The sequence below is a fragment of the Macrobrachium nipponense genome, chromosome 2 (assembly GCF_015104395.2).
Source record: "Macrobrachium nipponense isolate FS-2020 chromosome 2, ASM1510439v2, whole genome shotgun sequence".
NCBI lineage: Eukaryota > Metazoa > Arthropoda > Malacostraca > Decapoda > Palaemonidae > Macrobrachium > Macrobrachium nipponense.
This window is the reverse complement of record NC_087201.1, coordinates 82,309,460-82,331,577: the sequence shown is the minus strand read 5'-3', so window position 1 is coordinate 82,331,577 and position 22,118 is coordinate 82,309,460. Positions and strand designations below refer to the sequence as shown.

At 38.0% G+C, this 22,118-nt stretch overlaps 1 protein-coding gene across 6 annotated transcripts in view; it reads right to left on the bottom strand.

Annotated features, from left to right (window-relative positions):
• The window catches only part of LOC135220723 (interference hedgehog-like), a 292,308-nt gene that overhangs the window by 34,002 nt on the left and 236,188 nt on the right, over positions 1-22,118 (bottom strand). For all 6 annotated transcript variants that reach the window (XM_064258154.1, XM_064258155.1, XM_064258151.1 and 3 more), the window contains 3 exons: positions 19,531-19,749; positions 17,448-17,603; positions 4,909-5,064 (listed from right to left, as the gene is read on the bottom strand). In XM_064258154.1, the coding sequence (XP_064114224.1) occupies positions 4,909-5,064; positions 17,448-17,603; positions 19,531-19,749 (531 nt within the window). The remainder of the gene's footprint in view (positions 1-4,908; positions 5,065-17,447; positions 17,604-19,530; positions 19,750-22,118) is intronic.

Genomic DNA, 22,118 nt, shown 5'->3' with positions numbered 1-22,118 from the left:
TATATGTGTGTGTGTGTGTGTGTGTGTTTGTACATATATATAAGTCAGAATTAGCAACATGATAATTCTGAATCACACAAGAAGTCATTCTCATTATCCCAGTTTATTAATTATATTGTAAAATTTTGCATATATAATAAAGACAAATAATTTAAGTGTGATAGCACATTCCTTCTCAGTTCAATGAAGTTTAACTAGCAAACGTTATAGAGTGAGATTTAAGAGAGGTGAGACCGAGACTAATCAGCGACATTGCTGAACATGTCATTGCCTAGTCTAGAGAATCCTGTAGCCTTGACACCAGTAACCTTTGCATAGCAGCGTCAGCAAGACGAACAGCCACCTCCTCCACTGTCACTTAACTAACACTTTTATTTTCTTCTTCATCCATAAGCACACATACTAATTGAGTTACTGCATCTACACATCAACACCATCTTAGCATCAAAATTATGTACAATTTTGGACTTGAGGCCGGGAAGGGGTCAGGTTCAGAAGCAAGGGAGCTGGTTGAATAGTCAAAGGTCTGGGAACAGGTGACACAGCGGGAGCTGGCATAAAAACATTAAGAATACATATTATCAATAGAAGACTTTAGCTGAATTACCTACAGTTTTATAAACTACTGTCTTTTTCTCGGCTCTAGCAGCCGCCTTACGTTTCCTATCTCTGTCTAGTTAAGCTAAATGGGAACCCTAAACCTTCCACTTTTTAGGATCCCACTTGGAACATTCTTCACAAGTTTTGTCAAATGAACACTCCAGTCTCCTACACACTATACACAAGGTATGAGAATCATACTTCTCTTTAGAAAGTCTAGTATTGCAGCCTTTGCTACAATACCTTATGCTAGCAGCACTAGTGTCAAACATCTTGAAAAGTCACAAATCATCTTAAAATGAGTCAAAATCTAGAATAAGTCCAAATAATGCAAACTAATGTTCTCTATTAGAGAACTAGACAAAAAACAACAAAGCCATGGCTACCAATACTTCACCAAAAACTTTCCAAAGGTAAAGTATCAAAATTCGAAATCTAAGCAGAACGCTCAAAACTGAACTTGAGTCGAGCTAGCAGAAAGCACCACTGAACTCCTTGCTGAATTTGTTTTTTGTTTGTATGATGTTTTTACGTTGCATGGAACTAGTTGTTATTCAGCAACCCGACCAATGGCTTTACGTGACTTCCAAACTACGTTGAGAGTGAACTTCTATCATCAGAAATACACTTCTCTGACCCCTCAGTGGTTGCTGAATTTGTTCCTCTCTTACCCGGAAAGTGGCTGGGACTAGTTAACTACACTGATACTAGTGCTACGGCAATTTTCACAATTTTAAACCGCCGGTGAGTGAAACTGTAAGCAGTGTAATTACATACATGCAGTCCCCAGTTATCGGCGGTGGTTCCATACTGACAGCGTGATGATAACTGAAAATTATCGCTGATCTTCAGTTATCAGGCCACTGTTAGGTATGTATCAGTGCTAATAACCGATTATCGACACCAATAAGTGGAAATCAGCGTCGAAAATCGCTGATTTTCATTGCTAGACAAGCCCTGTGAAACCAGATCACCAATAACCGAGGCCGCTGATAACTGGGGTCTGAGCACTGTCTTTTGTATTTGGATAGAGGAAATACGCACCTGTATTAAATATTCAGTCATCTGCATACAGTAATATCTTATTTCCTAGGCCAACAATCATGTCACTGGTAAAGAGTCTTACAAAATAATGGCTCACAAATGTGAAAAGCTAAACAAGATATAGGTTATGCTTCATAAAAAACCCATCCACAACAACTCTGTCTCTAGTTGCATAATATAAGTTTTAAATGCGCCTTCAACACCTATGCTGTAAATGGTATTAAAACGTGCTCAGCTTAATAAAATGAAGCTTTAAATCAACTGGAAGAAGTCTCGACTCACATCCTACGTCGGATAATATGGGTGGAACTAGTGAGCTCTTAAGGAAATCAAAATTATCTAACAGATTCCTGTTAGCATATTAACTACCAGTAGGTAAGGCTATCATACAATGGCACTGGAAGGATGGAGAGTGAAAAACAATTTTTGCAAGCAGTACTTGCACAACTCTTCACAAATGGCTTTTAATTTTCATTCACCTGGAAAAATTCTAATAGAAAAACAAGAGCAATAAAATGTACTTTCTTAGGAAAAAATAGGCTAAACCATAAACATACTTTTAAATGTTAATGGGAAAATCAATCAATATCTCCAATGAGAAATACTTCATGATTATGGTATCGAAAAGAAGATAATCAAACAAAGGCTACTATTCAAATTAAAGAAAGGTCTGTGCAATAACTGCCCTATACGTACTTACCAGTTGATCAACAGCTTTTTTATCATCAGTTAAAAATGGATGGCTAGTAATATACTAGCTCTAGATCTAAAGATGCATTCTTTTAAAATTTGGATTTCTGATAGTTTAAGTTTCAAAATTTTATAATTATCATCATCAATTTCGTAAGCTTTGCTTCTTGGCAATTTTCAGAAAGGTCTGTTGGTCAACTGGGATCAGTTATGTATGCCTGTAGTACAATATTTTACTTGTTTTATCACTGCAAACCTGTCTTGACAAATAATCCAGAGTTTATGGTTAATTCAGATTTTACAGCATCACTTAACAGCCGAAATGTTGCCAGTAAGACTATTCTGCACTTTTACAGCGAAGGAAATAAAGTTCCATTGGTGCTGGGCAATGTGATAAAAGAAGATGCAGGTACTAAAGTTAGTAGCTGAAGTTTTTGAGAAATGGCAGAGTACAAAATCCTCCTCTGATGGTCTAATTCTCATAATCAATGTTTGAAAAACTTTACTGTTGGGAAACATAAACTATCACTAGAAACAATTTTGTATCAAAGAGCAAGATCACAGGATGCTCCTACCATATATACAAACAAACAATATTCAAAAATTAATAGACAGAAAATCTGAGGCATGGTCCATAACACCAAAATCTCTGCAGATATAGCAATCCTAACTAACAATGACAGCCTTTCTGGCAGAATTAGAGAATGAATTTTTAATATCTGCAATAAAGATAGCTTGATCCCAAAATATGATAAACTAATGAGTAGTCAAGTGTTGGTTTTGCTAGATCATCCTCATACCCGACTAACTGCGCCATCTCTTAAGAAGCCAAAGCTCACGAGATGAGTAAGCCAAGCCTTTATGTATGCTGTCCCGACCTCTTCCAAACAAATGAAGAAACATTCACAAAGTTATTTACATCCCCCTCAAAGGAAAAAAAAGGTTACAGAAACTGGGAGATAATTAATTAAGAGGATTCCATGACCTAACAAAGATAGTGTATTAGTATTATGTCACTAACCACTGCAATCAAATTCATTCTTGTTTTCATAATGTAAATGTGGGAGGAAATGTCCTGACAGATGTTATACAGCTAGGGGATAAGAGAAATTCTTCTTTGGAGCTCTGTGAAAAGTCACGTGACCAAATCAGTACCTATCGAAGAGGGACTGAGAATATATCTTGAGGGAGAAATGTAAATGTTAAGGTTGGCAACTACATTGTTCCCTAGTAGAAGACAAGGAATATTGAAGTAGTGTTTGTTAAGCCTAGTAAATAATCACTTCATTTGATGACATTATATAACTGCAGTAAATTACATCATCTGCATAATGTTCTATCCTAATTTCAAGTTACAGAATGTACTAACCTACTTTCAAGTTACAGAATGTACTAACGTACTTTCAAGTTACAGAATGTACTAATCTACTTTCAAGTTAAAGAATGTACTATCCTACTTTCAAGTTACAGATCATGATGCTCTCTAGGCCTGACAACAAGTGAAGTCACTGAACACAACCCCGCGGAGCACCAGACAGGAAACATCTACACAAAGTAACAGACAGTCAAAATATCTCTGCTGATGGTCTCTTAAAAACTGTAAAGGAGATCATGTATATTAGTACCACTACCGAGAGCAAAGTAAAATATTTTTATGCTTGGCAGCTCTTAATTAATTTGACCAGGTCCTGGACCCAAACCCACTGTCGGAGAAGTCTTTGATATATTTCCTTCTAAAAAATTACCAAGTGTCTACACGAAGAGTACTTTCACTAAGCTTAGCTATAGAGCAACGCAATGTAGAAATTACTGATTATCACAAAAAGCCATGTCAATCAAGTAAAATTAGGAGAATTTCCAAATGCTTGTTGGAGGTAATACTTCCTGTAAACTATGCAATTTTATTGCTTTTCATTAAAAATGTGAAATTTTTCTTGATAGTAAAAAATTTTGTAATGTTGCATTTGTTATTATGGGTAGTAAGAATGCATTCATACTAACCTTAATAACATATATACACCATTACAGAATTTTTGTCCTTAACATATACAACACAATGAATTTTTGACCATTAAGAAAAATATTTTTAAAATGAAAACCATAAAATTGCACAGTTTAGAAGGAATTACTCCAGTGTGCATTCGGAAATTCACTTAATGTGGCTGGATTGTTGTGAATTTCTTTTTAATTTCCTTTTGGTGAAACCAATTTTGGTTAGAAGTGGCTTAGGATACAGGTGTCACGGGGGCTCTTGTCAAGTAGCTTGGCTTTACAGTAAATTTATATGGCTAGTTAAAATGTTCCTATCATTTGCTTTTTTATTATTATTATTGTTTGTTTAAGCAGCCATTTCCGACTAAGTCCAATCATTTGCTATGCAAAGAAACATAGCATGAGGAGGAAGATTTAAACTTAGTCCACCAAACTAAGGCTGAAATAATTATGTTCACATTTATTGGCCTGGTTAAGCACTATTTCTATGAATAGTACTGTAGTGTCAAGGAAATAACTGCATAAAAAATCTTACTAGCAGAGTGACCAATAATGCACAGTTGATTAAAATTAAATGCTCACCAATATTAGGATGACTTGTTCCCAGATCAGCATTTATAGTTTTGGGAACCACATTGATCATGGCGACACTCTGTACACTTCCTTCAGGATTATGAGCAAAACACTGATAGATTCCAGCATGCTTCTTCTCGACAGATCTGAACGATAAACCAGCCTCTGAAAAAGTTAAGAAATATGGGAATCATAACCATAAAAATACCACTAACTATTAAAGATCAATTTTTGAAAATAATTAAAAGCTGAATTTATTTTGGTGTTAGGGAAACTTAATGCTCTAAACGGCTCACAGTTGTAATGTTTCTGTTTCCTAAGTTACTTGAACATAAAAGGATGCTTTGTCATTTTATTTTATTTTTATTGTATTTTTTTAAACAATTATACTCTATACCATGAAAAAGGAAGGTTTTTAGTTAAGTGATGGGACAAAAACTTGGCTGCACAACAGACCACAGAACTAAATTTTTTTCTTTTTATCTGGTAAAATAAAGAAAAAAAGGTGGCTACCTAAAACGGCCTCAGTGAAATTCACATGCCACTATGCTGTAAAATAATATTTGAAATATAAGACTTGATAAACTTTTTCTTTTCAATGAGGATATACTATGTAGAATTTAGTAACATGAATGTCAACAGTGCAGACAATACAGTACCAGACATTATTTATCACCTGAAATCTAAAATTTTCGATTTCACAGTGCAAAAAATCCTAAAATCAAATATCAGAATTTCATTTCTTAACCTTAACACAAAGTAAGAAACACCCCGATATACGCCGAGAAAATTGGGAAATGTAAAACATGAAACCAAAGTGAAACTAACATAGCCCAAAATACCAATCTTATACATGGCAACAGTTTACAGTAAACTTACTGCAAAGCAAACTTACGAGGAAATTAATAACGTGGTTCTATTATTAACGCCCGCGAATGCTTCCTCTGCTTTTCTGCCTACGTTTTGGATGAAAACGGGACTAGGTTATCAGTTCAGCTACTATGCTATTCAGTCAACATCATCGTGCCCGAGAACATGATTTTTTTAAGGTTCCAGAAATACAGGGTGGAATAATCAGGGTACTAAAATCTACCACCTTTCTACTTGATTTCTGGTGATCTTCAGAAAAATCTGTATAAATAATCATTAGTGGATACAGGAGGCAATAAAACAAACCATCGTAAGGTATAAATACTGTGCATAACCTTTACTGCTTCGGCATTTTATTAGCAACATTGCATCTCTCTCTGAACAAACTGCACCATTTGCTTCAGTTTTTGAAGCATTTTTTTCCCTCTCCAGTCTGCAATTTCTTCAAAAGTATATTTGCTTGTTCTTTTCCATCTTTTGATCGATCACAAACCTCAGATTCTCAAAATGTCCCATTCTCTGCATACTAGATTCTCCTCATCTCGCTTCATGACCTCCCCTACATTTAATCACACGTTTTTCATAAAATTAGGATTCAACAAACTCGAATCCCTCTTCGTTATTTTCAGTAAACCGCACCTGCAAGATCCAATCCCAGTCTAAGACAACTCGCTTCCTCTCGACGTGTCCTAAAAACTGAGGCCTTTCAACTGTTTAAATTTTGAACTGCTGCATGACACTATTCTCTTCATTTTCCCTGAGTAAATCGTCAACCGCCGTATTATTCTCTATGTGCTCTTCAATACTGAACACGTTGGTTGAGAAAATCCACACAGCCTAAGATGCTAAAGTGTAACAAAAATGGGCAAAAATAAATGCGGAAATACTGGCAGTATCAAGCGTGTGTCCGTAAGAGGAGAAAAATATGCAAGGAAGTTAGCCATCACAAAACACCCTAAATCTTGTTTTCCTCTACCTGCTTCGTCAACTTTCTCAAGTTGCTTCAGAAACATAACAACACTTACATATTTGTTCGTATAATTTTCGTTACAAAAAAGCTACAAAAACAGGTGCTATACACTAACAATGTAATATCAGTACTAAACCAAAGCCTTCACTTGTGTTGCAACGACTACCATGTATGTAATTCCAAACTTTCATCACTGTATATTACCCGCAATCAGAGGTATCAGATCCTTTAATCTTTTACTGTTCTTAAGGAGTTAAGGTTAAAGTTCAGAATTAGCAGGGCTGAGGAGTGGTGGCAACATGCTACTTCGAAAAATCTTTTATTCAAACTACCAACGAAGCCACAACCTGTGTTGCCGTGTATTCGCATAAAGTTTCCGCAAGCGCTTAGTTACGTTTATCAAGCGATGCTTGTTTACTTTTGGCCTTCTATACGAAAAAAAAAAAAACGAAATTCTCACCTTACTCGATAAACTAAATTATTTAATTTTCTAATTGTGAACAATGTTTCATCCATGTCTGTCACTGATATGTGTAATATCTGAATCGATGTGTTCGTCACTATTTGACCATATAATTATGCACTGTTTCTCGGCATCATTATTAACATTTTGAGGCTGTGTCACATATTATAACACTACTGTCTACACTGATGTGTTCATCACTATCTGACGATATAATCAAGCACTGATATGTGTAATATCTGAATCGATGTGTTCGTCACTATTTGACCATATAATTATGCACTGTTTCTCGGCATCATTATTAACATTTTGAGGCTGTGTCTGGTGAGTAATCTTCAGGAAAAAACTTTTAATAGGTAATCATATGAATCCACGAATTCATTGTGGTCCTGAGTTTCACAAATTTCAACTTCAGTTTCTTCTTAGGAAAATGGCAGTTTTCTGGGGAAAAAAATCGATATAAAATCACGCGATTTGCGGCCACTCATGTTTTCTTCATTTATAGGCCATCTGCTGTATATGGTCGCTATAAAGTATCGAAAGGGATAAAACAAAACTCATATGCATGATAATGGACTGGCGATCTGGGAAGATAGATACTTAGTCCGCATAATTATGGTTGCCACTTGATCTTTACGAATTTTGCAGCGATGCAGGTATACATATATGTATAATATTAGAAGTTTCATTGTCTATGAAACGTGAGCTCCAAAGATATATTTTTGAAACTTAGGACATTACCTTTGTACATAGCAAATTATTAAAAGCGAGAATTCTAGCACTGAAAATCCTACGTTGAAAACATGAGTATCGCACTTGTTTAGCGTACTACCTACTAGCGATAAAAACTGCATGCCCATACGAGATTTACTGCACCTATTCGTAGGATATGATGATCATGAACTTCGCACATAAGGATTTGAACGAATTATATCAATTTCGTTATACTTATGGTAACATTACTATCTATATGATAAATTTTTTTATATATATATATATGTATATTTATATATATATAATATATAATATATATATATATTATTATATATATATATATTATATATATATATATATATATACACACACATATATACATGTATATATATATATATATATATATATATATATATATATATATATATATATATATATATATATATATATACATACTACATATATACATTTTCCCATATTTCCTCTTTTTTTACCCTTACATTTTGGACAAAGGCCATCTCAAACGTCCCGGGACACGTGGCGGGCCTCGCCTGCCTGTCCCGGGAAACCATGTGCGGCCCCCGCCTGCCCATCCCGGGAAATGTGGCAGCCCCACCCGCCCGTCCAGGGACAAGTGGAGGCCCTGTCCGCCTGTCCCAGGACGCTTGGTTGGACCCCGCCCACCTGTCCCGAGATGAGTGGCGGGCCTCACCCGCCTGTCCCGGGATGGGTGGTGGGTCCCGCCCGCCTGTCCCGGGACGCGTGGTGGGCCTCACCCGCCCGTTGCGGGACGCGTGGAGAGCCCCGCCCGCCCGTCCCAGGACACGTGGCGGGCCTCACCCGCCCGTCCCAGGACACTTGGCAGGCCACGCCCGCCCGTCCCGGGACACTTGGTGGACCACGCCCGCCCGTCACCAGACTCGTGGCAAGCCCTGCCCGCCCGAACCCGGAGGCGTGGCCGGCCCCGCCCACCCGTACCCGGACGCATGGCCTCGCCCGCCCATTTCGGGACATGTGTCAGGTCTCACCTGCGCGTCCCTGGACACTTGGTGGACCACGCCCGCCTGTCCTGGGACACGTGGTGGGCCCTGCCCGCCTGTCCCGGAATGTGTGATGGGCCCGCCTGTCCTGGGACGTGTGGCGCGCCCTCCCATCCTGTGACACATGGTGGGCCTTGCCCGCCCGTCCCGGAATGTGTGATGGGCCCGCCTGTCCTGGGACGTGTGGCGCGCCCTCCCATCCCGTGACACATGGTGGGCCTTGCCCGCCCGTCCCGAGAGATGTGGCGAGCCACGCCCACCCGTCCCGGGACACGTGGCGGGCCCTTCCCACCCTTCCCCGGACACATGGAGGGCCCCGCGCCGCCCGTCCTGGGACACGTGGCAGGCCTCACCCACCAGTCCTGGGACGCGTTGTGGGCCACGACCGCCCGTCACGGGATGCGTGGCGGGCCCCGCCAGTCGGTCTCTGGACGCATTGTGGGCCCTGCCTGCCTGTCCCGAGACACGTGGCGGGTCTCACCCCGCCTGTCCCGGGACATGTGGTGGGCCTCGCCCGCCCATCCCAGGACGTGTCGTGGGCCGCGCCCACCCGTCCGTCCCAGGACACATGGCGGGCGCCACCCGCCCGGCGCCCATCCGTTTCAGGACACGTGGCGGGCACCGTCCACCCATCCTGGGACATGTGGCGGGTGCTGCCCACCAGTTCCTGGACAAGTGGCGGGCCCTTCCCGCCCGTCCCGGGACATGTGGCGGGCCCTGCCTGCCTGCCTGTCCGCCGGGACACCGTGGGCAGGCCCTAGCCTGCCTGTCCTCCCAGATGTGGCAAGCCCCGCCCACCGTCCCGGGGCGCATGGCGGGCCCCACCCGCCTGTCCCAGGACGCATGGCAAGCCCCACCCGCCCGTCCCGCAACATGTGGCGGGCCCCGCCCACCTGTCCTGGGACATGTGGCGGGTGCCGCCCGCCAGTTCCTGGACAAGTGGCGGGCCCTTCCCGCCCGTCCAGGGACATGTGGCGGGCCCTGCCTGCCTGTCCCGGGACACGTGGCAGGCCCTGCCCGCCTGTCCCAGGATGTGTGGCAAGCCCCGCCCGCCCGTCCCGGGACGCATGGCGGGCCCCACCCGCCTGTCCCAGGACGCATGGCAAGCCCGCAACATGTGGCGGGCCCCGCCCACCTGTCCTGGGATGCGTGGCAGGCCTCACCTGCCTGTCCTGTCATAGACAACACCTTTGCTTAGTCTTAGAAACAGTATGCCACTGACTCCTTCCAATTCTCCTGGGGCTTCTCTGAATCCTTTCAGTTCTCCTGAGGCCTCTCTGAATCCTTTCAGTTCTCCTGGGGCTTGTCTGAATCCTTTCAGTTCTCCTGGGGCTTCTCTGAATCCTATGCTTCTTCTCCTGGCAATCCACCAATCCTGTCATTTTCCTCACGCTTTCTTCAATCCTCCCATCTACCTTTCCTTTCTGGAATCAATAAAACTCTTAAGAAAACATTTTAGCATATTTATTTCCCTGCAACTTTAAGTTCCTTCAAGGATCAACAAAGCAAACTTATTACAAATAAACATTAAACTTTCCATACAACAAACACTGTCCTCAAATTTTTCATATCTCATCTGTCTTTGTGAGGCCAGCGCCATTCCTTGAAGATCACGCCATTCCTTGGAGATCGTGCCACTCCTTGGAGATAGCGCCATTCCTTGAAGACAAACAGCTGCTCCTTCAGTTTCCAGTTGTCTTTCTCCAGGCGTCTGTTTTTCCCCTGCAGGTTCTTCAGGTTGTCAACCTTCGCTCCTCGCAGCTGTCCAACCTCATCTTCAAGCTTTTCGTTCCGTTCGCCCTGGTCACCGGTCTTCCTCTCCAGCCACGATTTCCTTTCTCTAGAAGACATGTTAGCTCCTTCCTCTTGAGTTTCGCAGCCCCAACTTCACACTAGAGTCCACACTTTTCCTTCCTGAGGTCTTCTACTTCCTTCTGCAGGAGCTCGAACCTGACCTCGACGTCTTTCCTGCTGGATTCGTGCTTTTCGGTCGCGTCCTTTTGTTCCTGGATGAGACTCGCCATCCACCCCGCCTCTTCACTTTTTAACTGCGGGTCTTTCTCCTTTTGTCGTACGAGTTCCTCTTGCCTCTGCCAACTGCACTGTTAGTTCCCTTATCCTCTCACATAGGGCATCGTTTCTCTCCCCAATTTCCTTTGTCTTTTCCATCAGCTGCTGATTTTCATCGATGATCTTGAGGATCTTGTCTTCCAGCTGCCGATTTTCCCTCTTTTCTTGGTCGTTCTCCCTCTTCAGGAACAACGTGTCAGCTTCGAGCGAGTAGGCCCTTTCTTGCCAGGCCTGCTGTTGCAACACCTGAGTGATCTGGATTACATGAGTGTGTTCTTCCCTTCCGCCCGCCTTCTGAATCTCTTCATTGTTGTCGAGCCTCTGTTGCAGCTGAAGAATTATCCTGTCCAAGTTCACCTGCTGATCTCTCTGGCACCGGATGGTGTCTTGCCAAGCCGCAATTCTCTCCTTCAGTTCCTTCTCCTTGGGCTGTTCAACTCCATCAACAGTAGTCACGAAGAACCTCACCAGTGAATAGGCAGCCCCAATAAACAAGATGACGCAGTGGACATACCCAGTTCACATACTCTCCTCTCATTCTCTCTCGATTTTTTGTTGATTTTCTATATTCCACGAGAGATATTTCGATTTATCAAAATATAGCAGAAAATATTCTGAACATTTTTTTAACTATGCCTCGTCTCTTTGTGTAATAAATTGCTGAAGTCTCTCTCTCTCACTCTCAGGGATTTTTTGCAGTACGTATCTTTTCTCTCTCTCTCTCTCTCTCTCTCTCTCTCTCTCTCTCTCTCTCTCTCTCTCTCTCTCTCTCTCTCCATGTGGGATTTTTTGTTAATCTTATCTGTTAAAATAAATTTGGGGATTTTCCTTTATTTACCCTTTTGTCTATAAGAAAAACAATACTACCTACAGGCGGGCAATTGCAACTTAGGGGAAAAATGTCCAATTTTCTAGGGCAAGTTTCAGTTTCATTGAATTTTACAGGATAACTAATTAAAAGATACAATTCTAAACGAATTAGCCGACATCAAGAGAAAATATATATATAATTATATATATTAATATATTTATTAATATATATATTATATATATATATATATATACATATATATAATAATTATATATAATAATTATATATATATAAATATAATATATATAATATTATATTATAATTATATATAATATATATATATATATATATATATATATAATATATATATATATATATATATATATATATTATATATATATATATATATGTAGATACGTGATATATATATAATCAACTACTCAACCATAAACATTTTCAAAAACTATAGGTAAGTTTTAAGATTTTAAATGTACTTTATATGGATACAAAGAAAAGATGAACTGAAATTATATTTTGTCCTACATAAAAGTGAAAAAAGATAAAAATGAGTACAATTTTATTAGAACATAACTCGCGTTCATAAACTGAAATGCAATATGAAAACAAAGTAGAGAACACTAACATCCCTATTCCTATTCAAGACGAAAATGACACTAGCCATGAATTAGCGCGACTCGACGCGACGCGTTTGGTGTGAACGCAACCTTAGTAAGATGTTGCGTATATGTTTAATATAATAATATGCAGGCAGCTTTCTGAACGTCGGAAATATTTGAGACTCCTTGTAACACATTAACAATGGGATGTAAATATGCAATTCACAATTATCTTATTATTTGAGAACATAGAAATAATAAGAATTATTTTGAATGAATGCGGTTCAGCGACTATTAATCACCTGGAATGTAAATTCAGTCCCCATTCAGTAACAGAACAAATATAAATACACCTTTGATTAACCACAAAGTCATTTTCCAGGGAATCCATGTTATGTGACTGGAAATTCTTTGTACAATTCTGTGACGGACGGTCAATTTGAATCACAGTAGTTTTAAGGAATGTTGTATTCCAATAAAATATGCAGCACTCCTACAGTACTGTGTAACCACACTATATCATCAAATTGTTTTAAAACTGAAAATTTCATAGAGATGATGAAAATTTTAATTCCACTTTCATGTGTTCAGTCATTGACTAATTAATTATGTAGTGTACTACCGGGTGTTTCGAAATTAGAGACACCCCCCCCCCCTCTCCACAAAACAAATAGTAAGTTATGAAGTTTTCTGCTATAGGCTATCTCCGAGTACATTATCTTAAGTTTCTATCAAGTATTTTTCATTTTTCATTTCTTGTATTTTCAGACTGAGTGACGGAGTTAGATACAGCCATGGCTAACGACTTGAAAGAAATCAGATGGATTGACCGAATCCAGGCTGTAACCTTCAGAGAGGCCAGGGATGCTGGCGCATCCTTCATTTCATGTTCCTGGATAGCTAAATACATTAAAAGAGATGAATCCTTTGTTAAAAGAAACTGGAACAAAAATCCATATGACTGTCATCGTGAAAAGGGTGAGAATCTTGTAAGGGTGAGAATCTTGTAAGGGCTGAAGTCTTTTCTCAGGAGTCAAAAGACATCATAGCTGAGGCATTGGGTAGACCAACAAAGTCTTTATGTAAATTGGCACTTGAACTAGAAACAAAAAGGGGAAAGAAGAGAAGTTATAGTGCTGTATATCATGAGTTGAAAAGATCTGGTATCAAGCCATTTCATGTTATCAGCAAGCCCAACATCACTCAGCAACAGAGAGAAGACCGTGCATGGTTTTGTGGTTCATTTCTTAAAGATTGGGATGAAGTTGACTTTCTCCATGTTGCCGCATCAGATGAATTCTTCATTTACACAGTCAGGAAGCCAAATCATAAAAATGACATCACTTGGGTTGCAAAGTTGGATGATATCAGTGATGACGTGCACTATTGCCAAGTTGTGAAATCTCCTGAATGTTTGGGAATTTTTCTCCGTTTCACAGCCAAACAGTTAATGTGGATCATCAAAGAAAAAGGACAGTCATGGAATGGTGAATACTTCAGAGAAACTGTGCTTACTGGTGGAGTATTTCCTTTCCTCAAAGATTCTGAAAATGTGTTATCTGTTGAAGAAATCACATTTTTGCGTTAGAAGGCACCATGTTTCAAGGCTCTTCAGACACAGGAGCTGCTTCGAAACAGTGGTATTGATTTCTTCTCGTCAAGTGAATTTCCAGGTAGCTCCCCTGACCTTAATGTGTATGAAAACATTGGTAGTATCTTAAAGGGTCGTGTTGAAGCACGCACAGTGAACTATGATGGTATACCAAGCCTCGACGACCTGCGAAGAGAGGTGACCGAAGTGCTCAGGGAAATGGAGTTTGAGTCTCAGCTTTTTTGTGATTTACTGAAATCATACCTCTCAAGAATGCAGGTTGTAGTACAGGCAGATGGAGGTCACACAAAATATCAAATACTCAAAGAGAAACTTAAATAAATACCTGTTCTGAATTACTATTGTTTTTGTCCATATCAATTTTACTTTATGCTGTAGAGGGGGGGGCTTTAATTTCGAGACACCCTGTATATATGTTCATACAACCGAGTAAACCTACCTACCTATATTGGATATCATTTCTATCGCTATGGAATGCATCCAACTACAATTCCAGTACCTGATATTTAGTATAACACTTAACCGTCTTCTCTACCAGAGAGAGAGAAACGACAATTACATTTGCTTTGAACTTGAGAGCACTTTTTTTTTACCTGGTGCAGTAGTTTTCATCAACTGAGACACAATAATCGATATTTAAGATATTTAATTATCTAATTAATTTTGTCTTGACACCACTAAACTAAACAAAGACAAGAAAATGCTGGCACATTTCATAATCATACAAACTCGCATTGTTAAGAATGCAGAAGTTTGTAGAAATAGTTATGTAGGGAATATATTAGCTAGGAAAATCTACTAGTAGAGTTATGGTAGATGAAGGCGAAGGAGAGGCAGAGCGAGAGATAGAAACTGACTGCAAAATAGGATGTTTGAAAAGTGAGACCCATAAAACCAGTGCCTTCGACACAACAAAATGTGATGAGGCAAGTTGTAAGTGTTGAACCTTGACCCATCAAGTGGGTGGTTACGATGGATCAAGGCACCCACAAAGATTCGCCCAAGGGTGGGACCGGAAACAGTAGGCGTTCAAGTTCAACCAATCAAGAAGAAATAGGGTGTTCTCCAGTTGAAAAGAAGGAGGAGTCTGATTTATCCTTATTTCCGATTACTTTTTGAAAACAAACTAATGATGACATATCACAAGGAAAAAGTTTTAATCTGTCCTGGGTCCTGAATCCAATATTGGTGCAAATACAATAGAAGCTCAACTTCTCACTGCATAAAGAAAACATAATTTCAAATCTGTTTTAAATGTATTATGAAGTAAACAGATATTACTATAGTAAATTCACATCACCAGTGCATCTGATGTCTAGGCCAGTCCCTTACGACGCTCCTGATTGGCTGTTGATAAGCCAATCACAGGATTGGAAACTCTCAGTCTCTCTCAAGAGTTAACATAGGCAGGATGTATGTTCCACCTCTCATGAGGGATAAGTCTTTCAAAAGCATCCCTCAGGAGAAGTGGAACATACATCCTGCCTATGTGATCGCTCCAGCCCTGTCATTGGCTTATCAACAGCCAATCAGGAGCGTCATAAGGGACTGGCCTAGACATCAAATGCACGGCTGAAGTGAATCTACTATAGATTGAATAATGTGCACTACTAATTTTACTTCAACATAAATGTCACAGATGACATGTAATGGATTGGCAATCTGGGAAGATAGAATACTTAGTCCGCATAATTATGGTTGCCACTTGATCTTTACGAGTTTTGCAGAGATGCAGATATATATAATATAAGAAGTTTCATTGTCTATGAAACGTGAGCTCCAAAGATATATTTTTGAAACTCTGGACATTACCTTTGTACATAGCAAATTATTAAAAGCGAGAATTCTGGCATTGAGAATCCTTCGTTGAAAACACTGAGTATCGCACTTGTTTAGCGTACCACCTAGTAGCGATAAAAACTGTATGCCCATAGGAGATTGTGGAGGTAATTGATCACTTGTTTACTGCACCTATTCGTAGGATATGATGATCATGAACTTCGCACATAGGGATTTGAACGATTTATTTGAATTCCGTTATACTTATGGTACATTACTAATATATATATATATATATAATATAATATATTATATATATATATATATATATATATATAAATTATATATACATACATACATACATCATCATTATATATAACATATAAACATATATATACACATATACATGATATATTAACATATATATATATATACACAGTTTATATATGTATATTATATTATATACAAATACATATACGCACATATATACATGTAATATATAACATATATATATATATATGTTTAATATATTGTATATATACCATTATATAACATAAATGTACGCACTATATACATATATAAAAAATTATAATATATATACACATTTCCACATATACATATTCATACATATATAAACATTCCATATATATATATACTATATATTATTAATATATATCCTATGTATACATCTTTATATACATTATATTTACATACATTTATATGCATGCACTGTATATATATACATACATACATATGCATATACCTATATACGTATATTATATATATATATATATATTATATATCATATTATATATATATATATGATATATATATATATTATATATAATATATATATATATATATATATATATCGTATATACGTATATAGGTATATAGCAAAGTTAAACACTGTATCCGTGTTCCAATATGTTGTAGGAAGCCCACTATATATACACATATGTGAAGTATTATTTTTTCCTTTCTTATTTGTCCCAGATATATTTACAGGTAAGTTTGTAATAAGCATAACAGCATTTATGTATCAGTATATAACTCATTAAATCATATAGGAAATAATTTTATAATATATTAAAAGATCGATGTACATTAATCATATCACCGTCATATTCTGATAAGAGTCTTATCTTTTATAATATTGTATTTGAATGAGAAATTTTTTAAAAGTAAAAAAATATTGCAATTTGAATATGATAAATTTACATGAATGCGCCATGAAGATAAATTGCTGCTGAAAATGCAGATGTGGAATCCGCATCGGCATACAAACTTGGATAGCTGTCCCGTAGACTTTTTATTCCGCAGAGCAGACGAAAATTCCGCACTTCGGCAACACTGGCCACAACGAACTGTTCAAAGTTAACAATCACAGTCACACAAGTTCACAACACACAAGGGTTCTTTGTAAGTAGAGAAACTACGCATTTGAAACACTTCTTTGAGTAACCACTAGATGGCGCCATGCACAAACATAAACTCATTTCCTTGACACCTTTAATTATCTAACACTAGTTACGTTACCTAGCCTAATATTGAGCAAAAATATCATCCCAACAAAGAGGAAACCAGGACTTTAATTCTCACCTGTCATGTGAATATTTCCGTCACTCCTCACCAGGCCCCCATTAAAGACCCACATCACCTTCGGTTTCGGATGTCCTGTTGCCCTGCAGGTCAAGCTCAGTTTGCTTCCTTCCTCCACACTCTGAGATTCCAAAGGTTTCACGATCTGCGGAGGCTCTGCATCGCCCCCCAGGGAGAGATGATGTGAAATTAGTCTCACAGAATTAGGTGGCTCATACATCATAGCAATAAATATATTTTTATATTAACACGAAAATATAAAATCTGGACAGAATAAAAAGCTGTATCGGTTATCAGAAACTGACCAAATAAAAATGCTTGCCTTCTTTGAAGAAATTTGATGAATATAACGTTAAAAGACTGAAATATATTAATCTTAACAATCATGAACAGAACAATTTATAACTCTATTGAAGGATTGCTGATAACTCAACGCTCAGGCTTTATATATATATAATATCAAATAATATAATTTGTGAAAAGCCTACCCACATTTCGACCAGTTTTGATAAAAAGAAAATAAAAAAAGTTCAAATTTTGACGTTTACATTCTTACCAATAACAAAACCAATTGACAGTTGGAAATCTTTTCATACAACTGGATTGGTAGTACCTAATTGCATATTCTGTGGACTGATGTTTTTTACATTCGTTTAAATTTTGGGGAGATGATCGAGGTTATGTTCTGCACGACTTGACGTTCTGCATACTGATACTAATACTGATGCTATTCCTTCTGTAACTCCTAATAATAATAATAATAATAATAATAATAATAATAATAATAATAATACAGTATTGAATTGCTGCACAATTTGAATGCATCTTCTACTACTACCACTACTTCTACTACATTGATTGATTAATTAGTTCTTGCTGGCGTCGCAACGACGAGGTTATTGACGCCGACTAATGATAATAATAATAATAATAACAATAGAGGTAAATCTTCACATTCAATATTGAATTGTTATAACACCATTTTAATGTACCTCCTCCTTCTACTACCACTACTACTACTGATAATAATAATAATAATAACATTAAATCTCCACATTCAATATTGAAATGTTATATCATTCAAATCCATGTAGGCAACAAGCTGACGAAAATGAGTTTTATTTATGAAAAGTCTAAAATAAGATGTAAAACACATCTATCGGCAACAGTAAATAGTAAAAGCCTTTTATCTTCTCTTTCATCATGAGGGACTAACTTCATAAACAGGAAAAGCAACAATGATAGCCATTCATATCTTATTTATAAAGAGGAAGGAATGAAAACATAAGATGCGTATTACAAAATATTTCAAGTCGGAGCGAGTTTAGACATGGTTTATTCATTTATATGCTTATTGTATTGCACCTCGTTCTGTGAATAAAAATGTCACCAGTTCAAATCTCTGGTTACTGTTGTTATTTGATGGTTTACCCAGACAGAAAAGCTTCGAAAATAATTCTTCCCGAGGCTTACCTCCCGACCAGACAAAATTTTTCATATTTGCTTTTTCGAGCAGTCTGTAAACAGACAGCATTCAAATTCAAATACCGTTCACTGGACTAACTCAATAAAACAAGCACAGCTCAGAGAATGTGCCCCAAATTGTAAAACCGCAATGAAACCATTACACAGCCTATTCCATAGCACCTCAAAAGTCAAATATTCTCTTTTTCGGAATCCTTATTCTGGCACGTTTGACGGGCTTCAGATATGTAACAACTTTCGCACAATAAAATCACATATTTATGAAAGTGAAAAACATGGCTTACATTAGTTCTGGCTTGAACAACAACCATACAACCTATTTATAAGTGAGAAGCAGCACTGCAGGAGAATGATCCATGACCTTCAAATATCTCGTGTCCTACAATGCACAATTTAATAACTGGTAGGCCCTATTTCATGATTCTTTTAAACAGCCTAACTTTAATGAAGTTCTAAAATTTTGTAACCTAAATTGTACTAACCGGTTCATATAACTTCCAAATACCCAAGCACCCTAGTTGCCACACACCAACATCTATGTACCACATTTGATAGCCTTCAGGATCCTACGACATCCCTCGGTTACCATACAACTCACCAATAATCTCCAGGGACACATCAATCACGCCTTCGTCTCCGATGCCGTTGCTGGCATGGCAAAGATAAGTGCCCTCGTCTTCTACGGCCACGGGAGAGATCATAAGAGATCCGTCTTCTTCTTGGAAACTTCTTGAGGAGAGCGCACCTCCGTACTTGGACCAGGCGATCTCTGGCTCCGGATGACCTCTGGCGAGGCACATCATCCGCACCGAGGAACCTGCGCACGACAGAAGCAAAGTGCATGCAGATCTTGTATAACAAAGTGAATGAAGTTCTTGTATAACAAACTGAATTAAGTTCTTGTATAACAAAGAGAATGAAATTCTTGTATGAGAAAATGAATGAAGTTCTAGCATAACAAAGCAAATGAAATTCTTGTATAACAAAGAGAGTGAAGTTCTTGTATGAGGAAGTGAATGAAATTCTTGTATAACAAAGAGAGTGAATACTTCTATGAGAAAGTGAATGAAGTTCTTGCATAACAAACTGAATGAAGTTCTTGTACAACAAACTGAATGTAGTTCTTGTATAACAAAGAGATTGAAGTTCTTGTATGAGAAAGTGAATGAGGTTCTTGTATAAAAAATTGAATGAAGTTTTTGTATAACAAGAGGGTGAATTACTTCTATGAGAAAGTGAATGAAGTTCTTGAATGAGAAAGTGAATGAGCATAAATGATTACACTCTCGCCAGCTTTGAAATGCTGAGTGGAAGCGTTAGAGTCAGAGCAGACATTTCATCTACTACATATGGACATAATAGGCTTCATATAATTCGCAACCCAGTACAAGTTATCATAAAACTGCATTTGAAAATTATGCAGCAAAAGGTAGCTTTGACAAAGATAACATGCGGCCAAACCAATGTTTACATGGGGCATTAGTGAATTCAAGAAATACAATATGAAATTTCGTAACCAACTGAACCGGTATGTTACATTAAGAAAGACTATCCCCCTAAAATAAATATTATATCTATAATCTAATTTCAAGAACGATGAACAAATATCTATGGGTATCCAAACAAAAACCAATGAACACTAAAAATTATATTTGAAAAATATTTAGTTACTAAGTTTCTTTTGTAGTTTTTATTTTATGAATTTCAAATCAACAACCATATTAATGGACCAAAATTCCATGGTAAATGTAGAATTAAACCTTCTACAGTGACCAAGACTATGAGCAAAATGAATTAAAAACAAATTGTTCAATAGCCTTTCGAAGCTAATATAATGTAATGTACCTCTATTTAAAGTTTAGAATACAAAGGACAAATTTCGACAAACAGAATCAAGATTTGATAAGAAATAATAAGCAGAGAAATTACAAGGAATTTAACATTAGGAGAAAATCCCTGTGATTCTTTCACGATTTGACGTCACCAGAAACAAACTGGAAACAAAGTAATTTTTTCGGTGGCCATAATGCAACTGCTCCTTCACTATGTTAATTTGAATAAAAATAATAAAAAACATGACAACATTTGCGGTACAACACTTAAAATATATATTTTTCAAGCAAGTCAATAGAAATCCAAGAGCAACATCGCAACACAAGTTTACATAACCGAAAAACAGCGCCATAAAATTGTCAAGTTCAAAATACTCCCGCATCATTAATCACCACCTGACGGACATCATTGCGCACAAAAATAGTCGAATCGCCCCTCGCTCCCCCCCGCCCTCTTACACATAAAAAGATTAACAAAACTCGAAATATTTTTAGGCTTCAAAAATATTTCCATGCCTCTAAATAATCACTTATAATCACCTAGCCTCCATACAAACACTATGGACTCACGTTAAGTCCTACACCGGCCCAAGGAATTAATCGCATTTAAAAGCACCGAAATATTCGGTCACAAAATACTTACACATACGGAAGAGGATCGGGGAAAATGACCAAATTATAAAATGGAAGGCTTTGCTGCAAGTACTCGTTCATGCTGGCTTTTATAAATGAGGGAAATATAAAATCATGGAAACGAACAAATACAGAGCTCAAAACATTACAATAAACCATACAGAAATGCCTTTTGACAGAGCCTTCAACTGCCATAATTTCCTGAAATCTATAAATTATGGAGTTTATTTTTCAAGATAAAAAAAAAAACAAATAAAAGGACAGAATACAATCATATGATAATGCAGCAACTGGACAACATAGGGGTTACCTAATCTTTCTTAATATACAGAGAAATAACGCTGGAGAGCAAGACGTAGTACTAAATATATTGCTGAAACAGTGACTGTAATATCAGTGAGAGAGAGAGATGCGAGTTCATTATCAACAGATTTTACACAAACACCTTTGGGTTATCAGTTAAGCCAATAATCACCTCATTAATAATAGTAATAATAAAACTAGCATGCAACCAAAATGTTAAAAATACATAACTTCATCCGGCGCTTCGTTCTATTCACTGGAGCCAAATCGTTAAATCTATATTGAGCAGGATCTCCTCGTAAGACCTTGAAATCAGCTATTAAGGGGAGTTATTCCAGTGACAACCACTCCTACCTACCTACCTACGTACCCCTCTCCCCCTTTCCCCATGGCACAAACAAGCATCCAATATTATATC